The sequence below is a fragment of the Pristiophorus japonicus genome, chromosome 24 (genome assembly GCF_044704955.1).
Source record: "Pristiophorus japonicus isolate sPriJap1 chromosome 24, sPriJap1.hap1, whole genome shotgun sequence".
NCBI classification, from domain to species: domain Eukaryota; kingdom Metazoa; phylum Chordata; class Chondrichthyes; family Pristiophoridae; genus Pristiophorus; species Pristiophorus japonicus.
In genome coordinates this window covers 2,769,629-2,788,785 of record NC_092000.1, presented here as the reverse complement: position 1 = coordinate 2,788,785, position 19,157 = coordinate 2,769,629, and the positions used below count along the sequence as shown (strand labels likewise).

The 19,157-nt window shown below is 50.4% G+C and overlaps 1 protein-coding gene across 1 annotated transcript in view; it reads right to left on the bottom strand.

Moving 5' to 3' along the window:
• Nucleotides 1–333: 333 nt before the first annotated feature.
• Nucleotides 334–19,157, bottom strand: part of LOC139238006 (DENN domain-containing protein 1C-like) — a 38,595-nt gene continuing 19,771 nt past the window's right edge. The window contains exons 5-16 of the mRNA XM_070867404.1: nt 16,622–16,667; nt 15,699–15,800; nt 11,449–11,574; nt 10,409–10,510; nt 9,751–9,841; nt 9,586–9,626; nt 8,933–9,004; nt 8,124–8,180; nt 6,311–6,445; nt 5,934–6,001; nt 4,607–4,817; nt 334–3,649 (exon numbers count right to left, since the gene is read on the bottom strand). Of these exons, the coding sequence (XP_070723505.1) occupies nt 2,504–3,649; nt 4,607–4,817; nt 5,934–6,001; nt 6,311–6,445; nt 8,124–8,180; nt 8,933–9,004; nt 9,586–9,626; nt 9,751–9,841; nt 10,409–10,510; nt 11,449–11,574; nt 15,699–15,800; nt 16,622–16,667 (2,197 nt within the window). The 3' untranslated portion in view covers nt 334–2,503. The remainder of the gene's footprint in view (nt 3,650–4,606; nt 4,818–5,933; nt 6,002–6,310; nt 6,446–8,123; nt 8,181–8,932; nt 9,005–9,585; nt 9,627–9,750; nt 9,842–10,408; nt 10,511–11,448; nt 11,575–15,698; nt 15,801–16,621; nt 16,668–19,157) is intronic.

The window sequence follows — 19,157 nt, the reverse complement described above, 5'->3', positions numbered from 1 at the left end:
GAAAGAGTTGCTGGTGGCTGATGTCCAGAGATTGTGCACTGAGTTTTGGGAAACTTCTCCAACCCTATTGCACAATCCCAGGATAAATTTCTGCTATCGTACTGTGTTTTAATTTAAAAAGGGAAGCAATTGGGGAATTTTATCCTTCAATAATGTAGTACACTTGGAGTGCGTAGTGACAGAGCCATTCAGCCCATCGAGGTGGCATCACCATTTCCAACCATGGCAGCTCATTTCAACCTCCGTTCCACACCCGATCCATCCCTTGATGCCCCAGTAAGTATATATCTCCCAAATAATGAGATTCTCAAATGACCTTAGTGCAAGTCTGCTTTTTATTCTGAGAAGGCAAACATAGTTTTTATTTGCATGCATTAACAGATGTTCAGTCAGTTCAGTGTTGCAGTGGTTTATCTACACTAATATCTTACACCCAACAGTCTGTAGATGGTCAGGAGAATACTGTGCCTGAGAGCTCAGTCAATTAATTTTAATATTCCTTTACACACTGTGTCAAAATGGAGGCTTCAGTCACTGGTGTGGCGGAAACAATGTGCTTTCTGGTCAGTAGAATGTTGGAAATGCTGAGGAAGCTGGGGCTTTGATAAGTGTGTGTGTGTGCACAGGATTGAGCTTGGTCAAAGAGGTGGCTTTTAAGAGGGGTCTTAAAGGAGGAGATTGAAGTGGAGAAGCGGAGAGTTTTATGGAGGTGACTGAAGGCACGGCCACCAGTGATTGAGGGAAGAATAGGGGATACACAAGAGGCCAGAGCTGAGAGATTTTGAGTTGGAGGGGGAGTTGTCTGACTGGAGGAGGTTAGAGATAGTCTAGATAATTAGACACCAGTGCAGTTCTGAGGGAGTGCTGTCTTTCGGGAGAGACATTAAACCGAGGCGCCGTATGCTTTTTCAGGTGGACATAAAAGATTCCATGACATTATTTTGAAGAGCAGGGGAGTTCTTCCCGGGTCCAATATTTATCCCTCGAGCAACATCACTAAAACAGATTATCTGGTCATTATCACATTGCTGTGTGTGGGAGCTTGCTGTGCGCAAATTGGCTGCTGTGCTTCCCACATTACAACAGTGACTACACTTCAAAAGTACTTCATTGGCTGTAAAGTGCGTTGAGACGTCCTGAGGTTGTGAGAGGTGCTACACAAATGCAAGTTCTTCCTTTTCCCCCTCTAATTAAACATTCCTGTCTGAATGTTGCTGTAAGTTTTCCTATTGTCCTAGCTCTTTGAACGAGCGATTAGTCCCACTCCCCCGCTCTTTCCCCACAGCCCAGCAAATGTTTCCCCTTCAAGTATTATTCCTTTCCATTTTGAAAGTTACTATTGAATCTGCTTCCACCGCCCTTTCAGGCAGAGCGTTTCAGATCATCATAACTTTGTGCAGAAAATTTTCTCCTCATCTAGCCCGGATTCTTTTGCCAATGATCTTAAATCTATGTCCTCAGGTTTTCGATCCTTAGAATCATAGAAACTTACAGCACAGACGGCCATTTGGCCCATGGTGCCTGTGCTCAGTCCCACGTTCCTGCTTTATGTCCGTAACCCTGTAAGTTCCTCATCCCCCAGTACCCGTCGCATTCACTGTTAAAAATCAGCTCCCACCACCTTTTCACGTCGAGCGTTCCAGATCCCGAGTGAAACAAATTCTCATCTCGCTAGATCTTTTTCCAGTGATTTTGAATCTATGACCACTGGCTATTGATCCACTGGAAATTGGTTCTCCTTATTTACTCGATCAAATCTCCCCTTAACCTTCTCTGCTCAGTCTCTCCATGTAACTGAAGTCCCTCATCCCTGGCACCATTCGAGTAAATGCCTTGACATCCTTTCTTAAAGAATTGGCCACACTACTCCAGCTGAGGCCTAACCAGTGTTTTATAAAGGTTTAGCACAACTTCCTTGCTTGTGTTATTAAAAAAGCTTATGGGATCCTGGGCTTTTTAAACAAAGATTTGTGTACATACTCCACAGGTCTCTCTGTTCTTGCACTCCCTTTAAAATTGTACCATTGTTTATATTGCCTCTCATTGTGTGCAGTGATTAATTTTGGTAGAAATAATGAAAGATCTATTATCTGTGCACTGACCAAGCGGATTGTGTGCGGGCTCTGCCTACTGCTACTCTGGGTCTATCTACTGCATGTCACTTGCATTTAGGCAATTCTGAACTATATTGGCCTAGTGAAAGCATCAATCCCCTTGCCCCCTGCCAATCAGCTCAAAGGCTGGACCAGGAACATCACTGAGTGAGTGGGAGAGGTTAAAGGGCAAATCAAAAGCCTCCCCTTTAAGTCTCTATCACTGTCAGCTCCGTTTTTCTGCATATTTTATTTTTAAATCACGGTGGTGACTGATGCCTGGAGACTACGGTGTGGCTCAGTATTATGGGACTCACGAGGCCACAAAGCAAAGATTTATACCGACTTATTCAACACTCCGTTAGGAAGGCACATGGCCAACTATTGAAAAATATAAATTCAGTCCTTTGCTAGGATTCAAATCTCTTTTTCAGCTCTGAAACCTTTCTGGGGGGTGTAATGTCTGGATCTGTGTCAGAAGTGAGTATCGCTGATTCTGGCTTCAGCTCCTCAGCCTGTGGAACCGCCATTTCTCCCACTGGGCTCCTACCAGGAGGGGTGTGGCTGGTGGTACTGGCGAGGGTCTTGTCCGCTTTGTCCTGTTCCTCTCTGCACTCAGTTTTGCCGTATCTAGCCAGGGCCCCAGCTGCCGAGGGCAGCAAGCGGACCTTTTCTTTCACGATGTCAGCTTTCTGCTCCCCTGCTCTGGCTTGGAAGTAGGACAGCGCAGACAGCACGCTTGGAGTTGTTGCCTCTTCACTGGCGGGAGCAGGTGGAGAATCCTCTGTACTTGAAGCCTGCTCCGTAGGCCCCATCTCCTGACCGCTGGAGCTCTCCCCCTTCATATCACCGCCGTCTGCTCCCTCGCCATCACAAGCCTGAGCGGGCAGCCGCGCTCTGAGCCCGATGGACGATGTTTTAGGAGCTGTTGGTGGAGGGGAGTTTTCAGTGTTGCAGCCTAGGTCAGCTCTACTCTCCACGCACGTTACTGGACTCCTGACCTCATCCGCCTCCACGTCTTGTCCTTTGTGGGTCTTCAGTTCATCCGTAGAAAGTTTCAGCCCATTGGCTTGTAATGGTGCATTGTGGCAGCTTGAGCCCTCGTTTGGGGCTTCACTTCTCACCTTGCCCACCTCCAGTTGGGAATCTCCATTTTCAGCCAATATTCCATTGGGCTGGGCCAGTAAGGATCCTCTATCCCAGTGGATCCCTGTACACTTCTCATTGGCTTTGCCAGATGGTGAAATGACCGAAGATTCTTCCATCGCTCCAAGGTCCTCCGTGTTGCTGTCACTCGGAGCATTGTGCTTCAGCGACTCTGCCTCGGGAGATGCGACGTTTTCATCGTGACTGTTGCTGGAGAGACTCCCGGAATCTCCGAGGTCCGGTTGGCTGTTGGACACTGAGGAAAGGCCCGATGTTTCCTCCAGGGAGGCCGAGAGGGACCTCACACGTTCTGCAGAGCCATCGAAACCCCACAGCCTTGGCGGGATGGGCTCTGACTCTCTCCGGCTGTTGCAGTTCAGGCTCTCCTCGCTGGGGTTGATGTCTCTGATCTGCAAACACAGGGACAATCAATTAGCAATGCTTTCATCTCCCTAATCTGAATGCTTCAGGCAGATGAGCCCGAGGCAGCTGGCGGTCCCTGGACAGATACCGCGAAATAAACCGCGTCCATTACATCCGCTGTGTATTCTCGCCAAAAAATAAAACCCAGAACCAGCGAGACCGGTCTCCAACATCACCGAGCGCTTCACACAGCTACTGACTACACCTTCAAGTGCAGTGGCTGTACCTGTGTAAAGGTGACCGTCACTCAGCACAGTGAGATCCCACAGACAGCAATGAGCTATATCAGGGGACAGTTGTGCAGTGACATTTCTGGAATAATCAGTGATGGTGAGTTCAAAATAATGGCAGTTTGAGAATTTGAATTCAGTTTTTAAAAAAAATATGCTGGTAATATACCGCAGGTATCAGTAATAGTGACCACGAAGCTGTCGGATTGTCGATTTAAAAACCCAACCTTTTGAGAAGGAAAGCTGCTGCCCTTATCCGTCCCGGTTTATAGGTGACTACAGTCCCACACTGACGTGGTTGATTGTTAACTGCCCTCTGAAGGTGCCTGGCGAGGCAGGCACTCTGTTGTATCTAGTGCAACTTGGGATGGGCAATAAATGCTGCCTTGCCAGCGATGCCCACATCGCAAGTATAAATATATTTTTTAAAATAACCAGTTTAATCTGTTTAGGTGATGTTGGTGGAGGGATTGTTGGCCAGGTCACGGGAGAGGGCAGACGGGGCCTCGGTTTAACATCTCATCCAAAAGACAGCACCTCGGAGCGTCGGCCTAGATTATGTGCTTAAGTCTCTGGAGTAAGGCTTGAACCCACGACGTTCTGACTCAGTGCTGCATTAATACACCAGGAGTCCATGGACAGGGCCCTTTGAAGCTGGTTACTGAGTTTAGCAGTGAGAAGGCACAGCGCGATCGACCGTGAGTGAAGCCTCACCCTGCGGATATCCTCCATGGAGTCTAGGTTGAAGAAGTCGAGGCTGCGGGTCCCGTACAGGAGACCCTTGTCGAGTGCTGTCTGGGTGCTGAGCGTGTCGAAGATCTCCCCCAGTAGGTCCATGTCCTCATCCTGCAGGAGGCTGCAGCCCAGTAACTCATCGTCCACAGTGTCCAGCGAGCTGTCCAGGCCCTCCTCCCCACTCGTGGATCTGCACAAGCCGAGCAAATATCTTACAGCAAAACCAAGGCTCCAGTGTGGCCGGAGAGATCCCATAGTGGGGCCAGGGAAAGAAATGTGAAAATAAATAGGGATTCTCCTTCACGGCTCAGTGACCCTGAACCTCAGGGTGACGGATTGGGCAGGGGCCTGTACCCAATGTACAGGGGGGGGGGTCTCCTTGTAATCCAGGGTGATGGAACTGGGTGGGGTGTACCCCAGGGTGATTTGGGGGGGGGGGTCGGGCTGGTGATGGGAGGGGCTGTACCCTGGTTGAGGGGAGGGGCTGTACCCCGGTTGAGGGAGGGGAGGGGCTGTACCCCGGTTGATGGGAGGGGGGGGGAGGGGCTGTACCCCGGTTGATGGGAGGGGGGGGGAGGGGCTGTGCCCCGTTTGATGGGAGGGGAGGGGCTGTATCCCGGTTGATGGGAGGGGGGTGGCTGTATCCCGGTTGATGGGAGGGGAGGGGCTGTACCCCGTTTGATGGGAGGGGGGGGGCTGTATCCTGGTTGATGGGAGGGGCTGTACCCCGGTTGATGGGAGGGGGGAGGGGCTGTACCCCGGTTGATGGGAGGGGGGAGGGGCTGTACCCCGGTTGATGGGAGGAGGGGGGCTTGTACCCCGGTTGATGGGAGGGGGGGGAGAGGCTGTATCCCGGTTGATGGGAGATGGGGGGGGGAGGGGCTGTACCCCGGTTGATGGGGGGGAGGGGCTGTACCCCGGTTGATGGGGGGGAGGGGCTGTACCCCGGTTGATGGGAGGAGGGGAGGGGGGGCTGTATCCCGGTGGAGGGGAGGGGCTGTACCCCGGTTGATGGGGGGGGGGGGGGGGGAGGGTCTGTACCCCGGTTGATGGGAGGGGGGAGGGGCTGTACCCTGGTTGAGGGGGGGAGGGAGGGGCTGTATCCCAGTTGATGGGAGGGGGGGGAGGGGCTGTACCCCGGTTGCTGGGACGTGGGGGGGGGGGGGGGGGGGTGGACTGTGACCATGCCCAGCCTGAGAGTCGATGTACTTTAGGAATCCCATGAATGGGCCCCTTTGACGTGAATACCTGTGGTGGGAGGGCAGGATTGTACCTGGGAACTAGAATATAAAGGTAAACAAGCTACCTGATTGTCCCAGCGGGGAGCGATCCATCGGGGTTCATGTAACGGCGAGCTGGTCGTCGAGGGCGAGACTGGAGGAGAAACGGTGAAAACATTAAATATTAAAAACAGGCTGCGATGGGGCGAGGCTCCCTCCTGTGTGTGCTCGACTGCTTCCCCCTCCCCTCCCCTCCCCCCCCCCTCCCCCCCCCTCCCCTCCCCTCCCCCTCCCCTCCCCTCCCCTCCCCTCCCCTCCCCCCCCCGCTGTGAAGTATCCTGCCACTGCTTGCCGATGAAGAATGGATCACTTGGGGAGGTACCAGATTGGCACCAGTCAGTGTGTTGGGCAGTGGGGTTAGAGGTGAGCGGTGAAGATGGCCATTACCGTGGCTCCTCCTTACCTGACCAAAGTGCTGGGTGATGGGTAGACGGTTCTGTAAACACTCCGACTGCACACGCCTCTGATAGGTGGGGCCCCCGACTGGTTCACACCTCAGTGACCCACCGCGGTGAAACCCTCGCTCCTCACCCAGGTCCTGGCAATAAAACACAATTCATCACTCTGCTGCACGATGTACGGTCAAGCCAGGGTTCTCGTGTTTACACGGTAACGGAGGTCCTGATTTCCATGGCAATGCATCAGCCAGGCCTGGACTGACAACACAGCACTCCTACTATTGGTATCAGTCACACATTCATAAATTACAGAGTGCAACACACACTCACTCACAAACCCAAACTCATGCACGTACCCACCAGTCAGGGGAACATTAGAATAGTCAAGTCTGAAGGTGACAATGGCATGGATGAGGGTTTCAGCAGCTGATGTGCTGAGGCAAGGGCAGAAACAGGCGATATTACGGCAATGGAAGTAGGCAGTCTTTGTGATGGAGGGGCTATGGGTTTGTGAACAGTCTGGCTTATCCTGAGAGCGCGCTAGGGACAGGGATGCAATCAATAGTGAGAGTACAGAGTTTGTGGCCAGGAATGAAGACAATGGCTTCAGTCTTTCCAAAATTTAACTGGAGGAAATTGCAGCTCATCCCAGACTGGATGTTGGACAAGCAGAGTGACAAGACAGGCAGTGGAGGAGTTGAGAGGTAGTGGAGAGGTCGAGCTGTGGGGGTTGTCCGTGTACATGTGGAAGGTGACCCCAGGTCTTTGGATGATACGGAACTATGATAGGATCTACAGGTAAGTGAAGGAACCAGTGAGGTCAGTCCCCCTGAGCTGGGCCATGGAAGAGTGGTGTTGGAGGATGGTGGGGTTGACTAGCAGGGAGGACAAGGAGGGATAGTGCACTATGGCTACAGTCACCGAGGATATTATTTGTGACTTTGATCAGGGCCCTTTCAGTGATGTGGCAGGGGCAGAAACCTGATTCAGATATGGAGTTGCAGGAAAGATGGGCACAGATTTTGGAGGTGACAACACGTTGGCCAACTATGGAGAGGAAAGCGAGATGGGATGGTAGTTTGCAAGGACAGAGCAGGAGGGGATGATGGCTGGAGGAAAGGGAACTAGTTACAATGTGGGGGCCAGGAAGGGAAGTTGGGTGGTCAGCAGTTTAGTGGTGAGGGGGGTCAAGGGAGAAGGAGTGGGGTCTCAGGGACAAGATGAACTCGGAGAGGGAATGATCAGAGATGGGAGAGAAACTGGAGAAACACAAAGATGCAGGGGGTTGGGCAGAGGGGAAGCAGGGGAGTGTGAGCAAGGGGATGAGGGATATAAATAAAACCAGTACAATGATTCATTCTGCAATATTATGTTTTGAAATGTTACAATACTTAAAACAAATAATGAGATCAGCAATGTGATCCTACTCCAGGATTTTAAAGACTGAGCAAATTGGGCATTTCAGCCTAGCAAGGAGGCAACGGAACAGGACCCAGAGAGTGCTATGTAAGATGGTAAAGGATATGGAAAGGTAAGTCTGGAAAACTACTTCCAAGTAAAATGTGTGTTTAGGACAAAGGGGCACGGGTTCAATGTAGGACAGATTCCATGAAGTTCCTCCGAGATCAGCTCATGGAATGGACTCTGGGCAAGCTGGAAGAGAACTTTGGAATCACTGAAGAACTTGTTGAATGCTGAGATGGGGGTTTAGGGTCCTTGTTTGATGGATGGGCCAAATGGCCTCCCTCATCCACGTCTTCCTGTTAACTAATTCGGATGAGTCGGAGAAAGATAAATGATGAAGGAAGTAGCCGGTACCTTGTGCCTCAGACGATTTTTCATCCCCTTCAGGCCCAATTTAGCTTGACCTTTAGCCTACAAGTGAAAGATAATCAACCAAGTGAGTATTCCTGCATCTCCAAACCCATCGCCTATGACCCCCCTACCCCCTCCCCCCTCCCTTGATCCCTCCCCATCTCCAAATCTTTCAATCTTTCTTCCTCTGCTTTTGTGCTTTATCAGACTGAGTCTTGAACAATAGCTCCCAGTTATATAGCACCTTTAATTAGCGCTAACAAAAAACATTGCACACCGGCCACATAAGGAGATTTTAGGGCAGGTGATCGAAAGCTTAGTCAAAGAGGTAGGCTTTAAGGAGCATCTTAAAGGAGGAGAGAGAGAGACGGAGAGGTTTAGGGAGGGAATTCCAGGCCACAGAAAGCACGGCCACCAATGGTAGAACGATTATAATGGGGGAGGAGTGCAGAGATGCTGGAGGACATTACAGAGCAAGGGAGGGATGAGGCCATAAGGTAAGGTCAAGGTTAGCAGTTGGCTTTGATTGTACATTGAGTGCAAGACAGGCACAAACTGTGTTCGCAGGAAGTAAAGATTGTGGACAGGAAATGTTTAATTATAGATACTGGTAACTCCTAAACCCAGAGCTGTGCAGGTTTAAAGAGCAGGTGAGCTGTTTCAGCCCCACTGATGGCAATATTTAAAGATATCGACAGCTGCCTGATGAGAACACACTTGGCTTGTCGGCCTGCCCTGACAGCTCATTGACGTCTGCTCTCAGAGGTCACACTGACCCACGGTGCAGGGAGCGCCTATTATTCTGTACTTACGTATTTATACATGTTCTTCATAGCTGGATTGGTTTTGGCTCTCACTGTGTGAATCAGGGCTCCGCCACCTTTCTGTAAACAGTCAAACGTCAATACGTCAGATCGCCCCTCACCATCAGGCCCCCAAATTAACCTTCAAATACATTCATTTCACCCCCTCCCCTCCTCCAGGCTTCAGTTCCACAGGCAGCCTCTGGTATCTCACCCTCCCCCACCCCGGGCGAGATCTGCCCTCACTCCCCCTGGGCTAAACCTGCTCTCCCCCTCCCCTCTCTCCCCCCGGGCTAAACCTGCCCTCCCCCTCTCTCTCCCCCTCCCCCTCTCTCCCCCCCGGACTAAACCTGCCCTCTTGCCCCCCCCCCCCCGGACTAAACCTGCCCTCCCCCTCTATTCCCCCTCTCTCCCCCCCCACCCTGGGCTCTCCCTCCTCACTTTGTTGAAGTAAAGTCTAACACTTTATTCTAACTCATTCTCCCTGGGTCCTCCCACCCGTGGAACTACTCCCCTTCTCGGTTTCCTCTTCCTCCTACAACCCACAGGCTTAAAAAGTCCAAACTTGGTGTTATCGGATCTCGTCTTCTCGCCAACCCTGGCGATATCCTGAACCGTATCCTCGGCCTTCATCAATAAAAAGCAGTGGGGTTTTTATTTACCTTAAAGTTTTGCATCCACAGCTGGTAGGACTTGGAGCAGCCTGGGGAGAGGGAGACACAACATAAAGTCAATGCATATCGATGTGAAGGGAAGTATTGCAGGAGGAAGGGGCTTGGTGTCTGCCCTGGGTTATGTGAGAGCACACACAAGATCCTCAGTCTCACCTGAAGAGTGGCCGCCCAGGTTAACTTCCTCTTCGAATACGTCCGTCAATCCTTTGCCCTCATTAAGCTTCTCCAAGCGATCGTCTATAAACTGAATCCAAACGGAAGAGTTAAACTGGAACTATTTCCATTGGATCGGAGGTGAACAAGAGGAGATTTAATGGAGGTTTTGACGGGGTGAATTGGGAAAGACCATTTCCTCCAGTTGTGGGGGTCAGTGACGAGGGGGCGTCAGTTTAAAATGTTCACAGTGAGGAGTGTGTTTGGAGAAACATTTCTTTACACAGAGTTTATGGAGCATGGCATGTTTTGCCACAGGGAGTGGCTGAGGCAGAGACCATTGTACCTTTAAATATTTGAAGCAGGCTTGGGGAGAGGGTGAGGAGGGAGTGAGATTCGTTTTGCTCCAGCAAAGAGCTGGAACAGCCACGATGGGCTGAGTGGCCACTTTCTGAGCTGTAAACTTCTACGGTTCTTTTATTTGAAACAATGAACAGAAGAAGAGGGTTGAGAGTATCTGCCCTCGACATCGAGCGGGTATGCAACGGATTACGGCACCAAGGAGCTGGAGCAAAACAGAGTTCAGCGGGATAACGCTCAAATGGCTGGAGCCATACCCGACACGCAGGCACCATTGCTCCCTCTCGCTGAGACTCACCTGTTTGAACAGCTGAAGGTGCACCGCGTGTTGGAGGAAAGTCTTCTTCGAGCTCGGCTTTTGATTCAAAAACGTCTCCTCACAAAATGTGACCGGTAAGTCCTAAACAAACAGGGAAAATAATTCCATTAGCAGTTTCTCTTCCCCTCCCAGGTTTCTCCCCGGGCTCCTTGAGGCGCTGCTGCCACACAATCTTATAGTACAGCATCCGGCCCATTGTGCCTGTGCCGGCCCTTTGAAAGAGTTGTGCGATAATCCCATTCCCCTGCTCTCTCCCCACAGCAAATTTCAGGCACAACAACTCGCTGTGTAAAGAAGTCCATTGTTATCTTGCTCTGTGCAAAGTCTGGACATTCCTGTGCCCATCAGTAAAGTACAGATTCATCACTACACCCCAGGCCCATCCTTCTCTCACCCAATGCTCACCACAGGGCAGTGACCTGGTGTCGAATGCACAACTCTTGTCCCAAGTGGGATCACATTTGACTCATTAAGCCGTTGAGGGAACTAAATTTTAAATTTAACAGAGTGTAAAATCTATTATGTATTAAAATAATTACATTTCTACTTCTTTGAATATTGCATCCATATCTGGGGAGGCTCCTCACACTCCAGGACAGGATACAGGAACGAGCGAGTGGTCAAAGCCTCTCCCCATTACAACCTTCCTTGTTTCTCTCTTATCAATACGGCTCTGGTCAGTGATCTCTGAACTTTCCTCTCATATCTCATCCTCCTGCTGCTATCCTCAATCAACTCATTGCAATGTCTCCTACTCGAACCCATTCTTTCTCAAAACTGTGGAACAGCTCACCTCCCAAAAGCCGTCCCTTCCTCACATAATCTGCAGACATTTAAAAGCCAAGCTTCCCCATTCCTCAGCTGCCAAGTTTTCAGGGTCCTGAGAGGGTGGAGAGCAGTTAAGAAAAGATTGGTGCTGCTGGATGGGAGCGAGTGTGGGAGTGAACTCTCCACATTGAATGCTGGGCCTCCAAGTGTCTAGTAGGTGGACATGACCCTGACTGATCCCAGATACTCACAGTGTTAAATTTAAGGGCGTCCTGGTAGCTTCCAAAGATTGCCGCCTGTGTCCTGAGAAAGGCTCGTGCCACCATGTCACCCGTCACCGCTGACTGCTTCTTCAACTTCATCTTCAGAATGGACACCTGCAATAAAGGTACGAGACACCAATCAGGTGATGAGAAACAGAGAAACATAGAAAATAGGTGCAGGAGTAGGCCATTCGGCCCTTCTAGCCTGCACCGCCATTCAATGAGTTCATGGCTGAACATGCAACTTCAGTACCCCATTCCTGCTTTCTCACCATACCCCTTGATCCTCCGAGTAGTAAGGACTACATCTAACTCCTTTTTGAATATATTTAGTGAATTGGCCTCAACAACTTTCTGTGGTAGAGAATTCCACAGGTTCACCACTCTCTGGATGAAGAAATTCCTCCTCATCTCGGTCCTAAATGGCTTACCCCTTATCCTTAGACTGTGTCCCCTGGTTCTGGACTTCCCCAACATTGGGAACATTCTTCCTGCATCTAAGCTGTCTAACCCCATCAGAATTTTAAACGTTTCTATGAGGTCCCCTCTCATTCTTCTGAACTCCAGTGAATACAAGCCCAGTTGATCCAGTCTCTCCTCATATGTCAGTCCCGCCATCCCGGGAATCAGTCTGGTGAACCTTCGCTGCACTCCCTCAATAGCAAGAATGTCCTTCCTCAGGTTAGGAGACCAAAACTGTACACAATACTCCAGGTGTGGCCTCACCAAGGCCCTGTACAACTGCAGCAACACCTCCCTGCCCCTGTACTCAAATCCCCTCGCTATGAAGGCCAACATGCCATTTGCTTTCTTAACCGCCTGCTGTACCTGCATGCCAACCTTCAATGACTGATGTACCATGACACCCAGGTCTCTTTGCACCTCCCCTTTTCCTAATCTGTCACCATTCAGATAATAGTCTGTTTCTCTGTTTTTACCACCAAAGTGGATAACCTCACATTTATCCACATTATACTTCATCTGCCATGCATTTGCCCAACCTAACCTATCCAAGTCGCTCTGCAGCCTCATAGCATCCTCCTCGCAACTCACACTGCCACCCAACTTAGTGTCATTCGCAAATTTGGAGATACTACATTTAATCCCCTCGTCTAAATCATTAATGTACAGTGTAAACAGCTGGGGCCCCAGCACAGAACCTTGCGGTACCCCACTAGTCACTGCCTGCCATTCTGAAAAGTCCCCATTTACTCCTACTCTTTGCTTCCTGTCTGACAACCAGTTCTCAATCCATGTCAGCACACTACCCCCAATCCCATGTGCTTTAACTTTGCACATTAATCTCTTGTGTGGAATCTTGTCGAAAGCCTTCTGAAAGTCCAAATATACCACATCAACTGGTTCTCCCTTGTCCACTCTACTGGAAACATCCTCAAAAAATTCCAGAAGATTTGTCAAGCATGATTTCCCTTTCACAAATCCATGCTGACTTGGACCTATCATATCACCTCTTTCCAAATGCGCTGCTATGACATCCTTAATAATTGATTCCATCATTTTACCCACTACTGATGTCAGGCTGACCGGTCTATAATTCCCTGTTTTCTCTCTCCCTCCTTTTTTAAAAAGTGGGGTTACATTGGCTACCCTCCACTCCATAGGAACTGATCCAGAATCAATGGAATGTTGGAAAATGACTGTCAATGCATCCACTATTTCCAAGGCCACTTCCTTAAGTACTCTGGGATGCAGTCCATCAGACCCTGGGGATTTATCAGCCTTCAATCCCATCAGTTTCCCCAACACAATCTCCCGACTAATAAGGATTTCCCTCAGTTCCTCCTCCTTACTAGACCCTCCGACCCCTTTTATATCCGGAAGGTTGTTTGTGTCCTCCTCAGTGAATACCGAACCAAAGTACTTGTTCAATTGGTCCGCCATTTCTTTGTTCCCCGTTATGACTTCCCCTGATTCTGACTGCAGGGGACCTACGTTTGTCTTTACTAACCTTTTTCTCTTTACATATCTATAGAAACTTTTGCAATCCGTCTTAATATTCCCTGCAAGCTTCTTCTTGTACTCCATTTTCCCTGCCCTAATCAAACCCTTTGTCCTCCTCTGCTGAGTTCTAAATTTCTCCCAGTCCCCGGGTTCGCTGCTATTTCTGGCCAATTTGTATGCCACTTCCTTGGCTTTAATACTATCCCTGATTTCCCTTGATAGCCACCTTCCCTTTTTTATTTTTACGCCAGACAGGAATGTACAATTGTTGTAGTTCATCCATGCGGTCTCTAAATGCCATTGCCCATCCACAGTCAACCCCTTCAGTATCATTCGCCAATCTATCCTAGCCAATTCACGCCTCATACCTTCAAAGTTACCCTTCTTTAAGTTCTGGACCATGGTCTCTGAATTAACTGTTTCATTCTCCATCCTAATGCAGAATTCCACCATATTATGGTCACTCTTCCCCAAGGGGCCTCGCACAACGAGATTGCTCATTAATTCTCTCTCATTACACAACACCCAGTCTAAGATGGCCTCCCCCCTAGTTGGTTCCTTGACATATTGGTCTAAAAAACCATCCCTTATGCACTCCAGGAAATCCTCCTCCACCGTATTGCTTCCAGTTTGGTTAACCCAATCTATGTGCATATTAAAGTCACCCATTATAACTGCTGCACCTTTATTGCATGCACCCCTAATTTCATGTTTGATGCCCTCCCCAACATCACTACTACTGTTTGGAGGTCTGTACACAACTCCCACTAACGTTTTTTGCCCTTTGGTATTCCGCAGCTCTACCCATATAGATTCCACATCGTCCAAGCTAATGTCCTTCCGAACTATTGCCTTAATTTCCTCCTTAACCAGCAATGCTACCCCACCTCCTTTTCCTTTTATTCTATCTTTCCTGAATGTTGAATACCCCTGGATGTTGAGTTCCCAGCCCTGATCATCCTGGAGCCACGTCTCCGTAATCCCAATCACATCATATTTGTTAACATCTATTTGCACAGTTAATTCATCCACCTTATTGCGGATACTCCTTGCATTAAGACACAAAGCCTTCAGGCTTGTTTTTTTAACACCCTTTGTCCTTTTAGAATTTTGCTGTACAATGGCCCTTTTTGTTCTTTGCCTTGGGTTTCTCTGCCCTCCACTTTTCCTCATCTCCTTTCTGTCTTTTGCTTTTGCCTCCTTTTTGTTTCCCTCTGTCTCCCTGCATTGGTACCCATCCCCCTGCCATATTACTTTAAATCCTCCCCAACAGCACTAGTTTGTACTGGTCCCACCTCCCCCAGAACCGGTCCCAATGCCCCAGGAATTTGAATCCCTTCCTGCTGCACCACTGCTCAAGCCACGTATTCATCTGCGCTATCCTGCGATTCCTACTCTGACTATCACGTGGCACTGGTAGCAATCCCGAGATTACTACTTTTGAGGTCCTACTTTTTAATTTAGCTCCTAGCTCCTTAAATTCGTTTCGTAGGACCTCATCCCGTTTTTTACCTATGTCGTTGGTACCAATGTGCACCACGACAACTGGCTGATCTCCCTCCCTTTTTAGAATGTCCTGCTCCGAGACATCCTTGACCCTTGCACCAGTGAGGTAACATACCATCCTGGAGTCTCGGTTGTGGCCGCAGAAACGCCTATCTATTCCCTTTACAATTGAATCCCCTATCACTACCGCTCTCCCACTCTTTTTTTCTGCCCTCCTGTGCAACAGAGCCAGCCATGACAGACCATTGAGAGGCAGCCATCACGACTTAAAAATTACACCCCCCCCCATTCAGCCAATCTGTACCTACTGAAGTAATTTTCCCCCCTGGTGTCCACACACCGCAACGGCCCACGTACCGCTCCCTGCATCACCTGCTCCAGGACATTCCTTCCCCTGCCTTGGGACAGTGATGCGAATTGTAGTAATCCTGCCACTGCCCTGGTTGTTTAGGGACCAAACCTGGAGCCTGCCCAGTGAATGGCTCAAAGTCATAGTGAGCTGGTGCCAGGCAAGGACCTGCCATGTCAGTGTGTGGGGGCTGGACCTTTCCATTCCTCCTCCCACAATAGCAACATTTCCCCCAGGCCTCAGCCCAATGCCAGTGCTAACCGTGGCCCAGGACAGTCTGGACTGGGATGGACGGGCAGTGGCCTTGATCACTTGGGGCTATTGTACCACAAACACAATGATGGAAGGTTCAGTGACTTCAGGTTTTACCAGGGATGTCACGAGTCGTGACCTCGGCATAGATTTTCCACTATGAACTCACCACGTCCGGCGGGAGCTTTTCCAGGTCATTGAAGGGAGATTCCAGGGTGTTTGAGTCAACATTTAATATAATCACATCCTCCAGAGCCTTGCTCCTCACCCTCTGCAAAGGAAAGGGACATCCTGAGGAACACAAACTTCCAACAGAGAAATTCTTTCACTTGCTTTGGGAAACATGCAGATCTCTCCGGGTGAACCTAATCATGGGTGCTGTGTGGAGATAAATGGGAACAAAGGCCCTGCCCTCCGACTGTCTTCTCCAGAATCAGTTCGGATATCTCAGCCCGGGTGAGAAGGCCCATTCTGTCACTCCCTGACCCTCTCATCAATGAAACGCTTGACTGAAAAACTGATTGAAGACAATAAAACTCTGGCCATCCCTTTGGGACAATTGCAACATCACATCACCTCAACACATCTCAAAGTGCTTCACACAGTGGCTGTTTCTGAAGTTCAGTGACTTTTATTATGTAGCTATATGTGGTGGCCATTTTGTACACAAAGATCCCACAAGCAGCGATGAGATGATGGTTACGGCGGTGTTGGTTCAGGGGGAAATGATGGCCAGGACACTGGGAGAGCTCCCTATTCTACTGTGGTGTTCCATGGAATCTCCAGGTCTACCTGAGCCATTGTGTTGTGCGCTGAACCCACAATCTTGTCCCTCTATCCGCGTTCTGCATTTACCTTGTCTACCCAGTTTACTATCTGATACAACAGTTTTGACAGTGGGAGAAAAGGACAAGGAGCACGATTCCGGTATATCGGGAGGGTGACAGCGACAATGAGGAGTCACTAAAGGTCATAGTTTGTTTCTTGACAATGGTCAGAATGAGAAGCTTGGCTGGAAAACAAATACTGCTTGAAGAAAGAAGTTAGTCTGCAGTGCCAAACAGTGGGCCCCAGTGAAACACACACACTCACCTCCATTAGGCTGGAGTGGATCCCTATGAGATAAGGCATTGGAGCACTGTAAGTACAAGAGACAAAAAAGATAAAGGGGTTAATATGCTGACCTTTCACCTCTGGCACCTGGGCTCAACTCCAGCCCAGATAGAGGGAGTGAAAAGCTCATCGCTCTGAGGGGCGACTGGATATGACAGCAGCTTACAGTGCCATTGCTGCATTGAACCCAGACACACAATGTCTTCTCTTCAATTGGGATACCGGGCACTGTATAGCAAGATCAGCATCCCCTCAATGTTGACACCTAGTTTTGAATTTAACAATGATCCTGTTTTATCACTTTACCGTTGGCCCATATGGACACGTCTAACCCCTGGGGATGATTTAATGAATGGAACAAGTCGGATAGTAGTCAGTGTCTGTTTCTTCAGGTTAAATTGCCCTTCCCCAGGGAGAGAGAGATTTTCTATTTCTGGCAGAGCTTGGTTCCAGCTGCACACTGCTTATCCATCCTTGGAGACAGGTGCGATTAGTTTAGTGAAGTTCAGAGAGCAAGGGCCAGTGTTGGCAGTTTCTGACCCAGTCTATGCCTTCACCTCCTCCACAGGTGAGGAGAGACTGGTTGCTGTAGTTCGCTAGCACTCTATCCTTTTGCTAGAAAACTCTCAAAAGCTGAAAAACCACCTTCATAAAAGCTGCCAGCTCAATAAAACAACCGTTAACTCCAAAGCAATACTCTCATGCCTGTTAGGTCCCACATGAAGTGAACTCCGTCCACCTTAATCCAGGTTGTAAGCAGTGCAGTCCCAAACTGCCCAGTGTCTGGCACTGAATGTGTAATCCCAGTCAGACAGACTGTGAGGTTGGTTGTCGTTGGAAACAGGAATGCTGCACCCTCCATGAGTCTCACTGTGTCCTGACTGAGGCATAATGCGGGAGGTGAGTGTGAGGGGTATGTGTGTGTGAGTGTGAGGTGTGAGTGTGAGGGGTGTGTGTGTGTGAGTGTGAGGGGTGTGTGTGTGTGAGTGTGAGGGGCGTGTGAGTGTGAGGGGTGTATGTGTGTGAGTGTGAGGGGTGTATGTGTGTGAGTGTGAGGGGTGTATGTGTGTGAGTGTGAGGGGTGTGTGGGTGTGAGGGGTGTGGGTGTGAGGGGTGTGTGGGTGTGAGTGTGAGGGGTGTGTGTGGGTGTGAGTGTGAGGGGTGTGTGGGTGTGAGTGTGAGGGGTGTGTGGGTGTGAGTGTGAGGGGTGTGTGGGTGTGAGTGTGAGGGGGGTGTGTGGGTGTGAGTGTGAGGGGTGTGTGAGTGTGAGGGGTGTGTGGGTGTGAGTGTGAGGGGTGTGTGGGTGTGAGTGTGAGGGGTGTGTGTGGGTGTGAGTGTGAGGGGTGTGTGTGGGTGTGAGGGGTGTATGTGTGTGAGTGTGAGGGGTGTGTGGGTGTGAGTATGAGGGGTGTGTGTGAGTGTGAGGGGTGTGTGGGTGTGAGTGTGAGGGGTGTGTGTGTGTGAGTGTGAGGGGTGTGTGAGTGTGAGGGGTGTGGGTGTGAGGGGTGTGTGGGTGTGAGTGTGAGGGGTGTGTGTGAGTGTGAGGGGTGTGTGTGTGTGAGGGGTGTGAGTGTGAGGGGTGTGTGTGGGTGTGAGGGGTGAGGGGTGTGTGTGTGTGAGTGTGAGGGGTGTGTGGGTGTGAGTGTGAGGGGTGTGTGGGTGTGGGTGTGAGGGGTGTGTGGGTGTGAATGTGAGGGGTGTGTGGGTGTGAGTGTGAGGGGTGTGTGGGGTGTGATGAGGGGTGTGTGGGTGTGAGTGTGAGGGGTGTGTGGGGTGTGAGGGGTGTGTGGGTGTGAGGGGTGTGTGGGTGTGAGTGTGAGGGGTGTGTGGGTGTGAGTGTGAGGGGTGTGTGTGTGAGTGTGAGGGGTGTATGTGTGTGAGTGTGAGGGGTGTATGTGTGTGAGTGGGTGGGGTGTGTGGGTGTGTGGGGGTGTGGGTGTGAGGGGTTGTGGGTGTGAGTGTGTGGGGTGTGTGGGTGTGAGTGTGAGGGGTTGGGTGTGAGTGTGAGGGGTGTGGGTGTGAGTGTGAGGGGGTGTGTGGGTGTGAGTGTGAGGGGTGTGTGTGTGTGAGGGGTGGTGTGTGGGTGTGAGTGTGAGGGGTGTGTGGGTGTGAGTGTGAGGGGTGTGTGGGTGTGAGTGTGAGGGGGTGGGGTGTGGTGTGAGGGGTGTGTGTGTGAGTGTGAGGGGTGTGTGGGTGTGAGTGTGAGGGGTGTGGTGTGAGTGTGAGGGGTGTGTGGGTGTGAGTGTGAGGGTGTGTGAGTGTGGAGGGGGAGGGGGTGGTGTGAGGGGTGTGGGGGTGAGGGGTGTGGGTGGGAGTGTGAGGGGTGTGTGGTGTGAGTGTGAGGGGTGTGTGTGTGTGAGGGGTGTGAGTGTGAGGGTGTGTGTGGGTGTGAGGGGTGTGGGTGTGGGTGTGAGGGGTGTGGGTGTGTGAGGGGTGTGTGGGTGTGAATATAGATCGCGCGTGGAATCTCGCGCGGGCCGACGCGGGGGGGGGTGGTGGTGAGTGGCTGATGTGT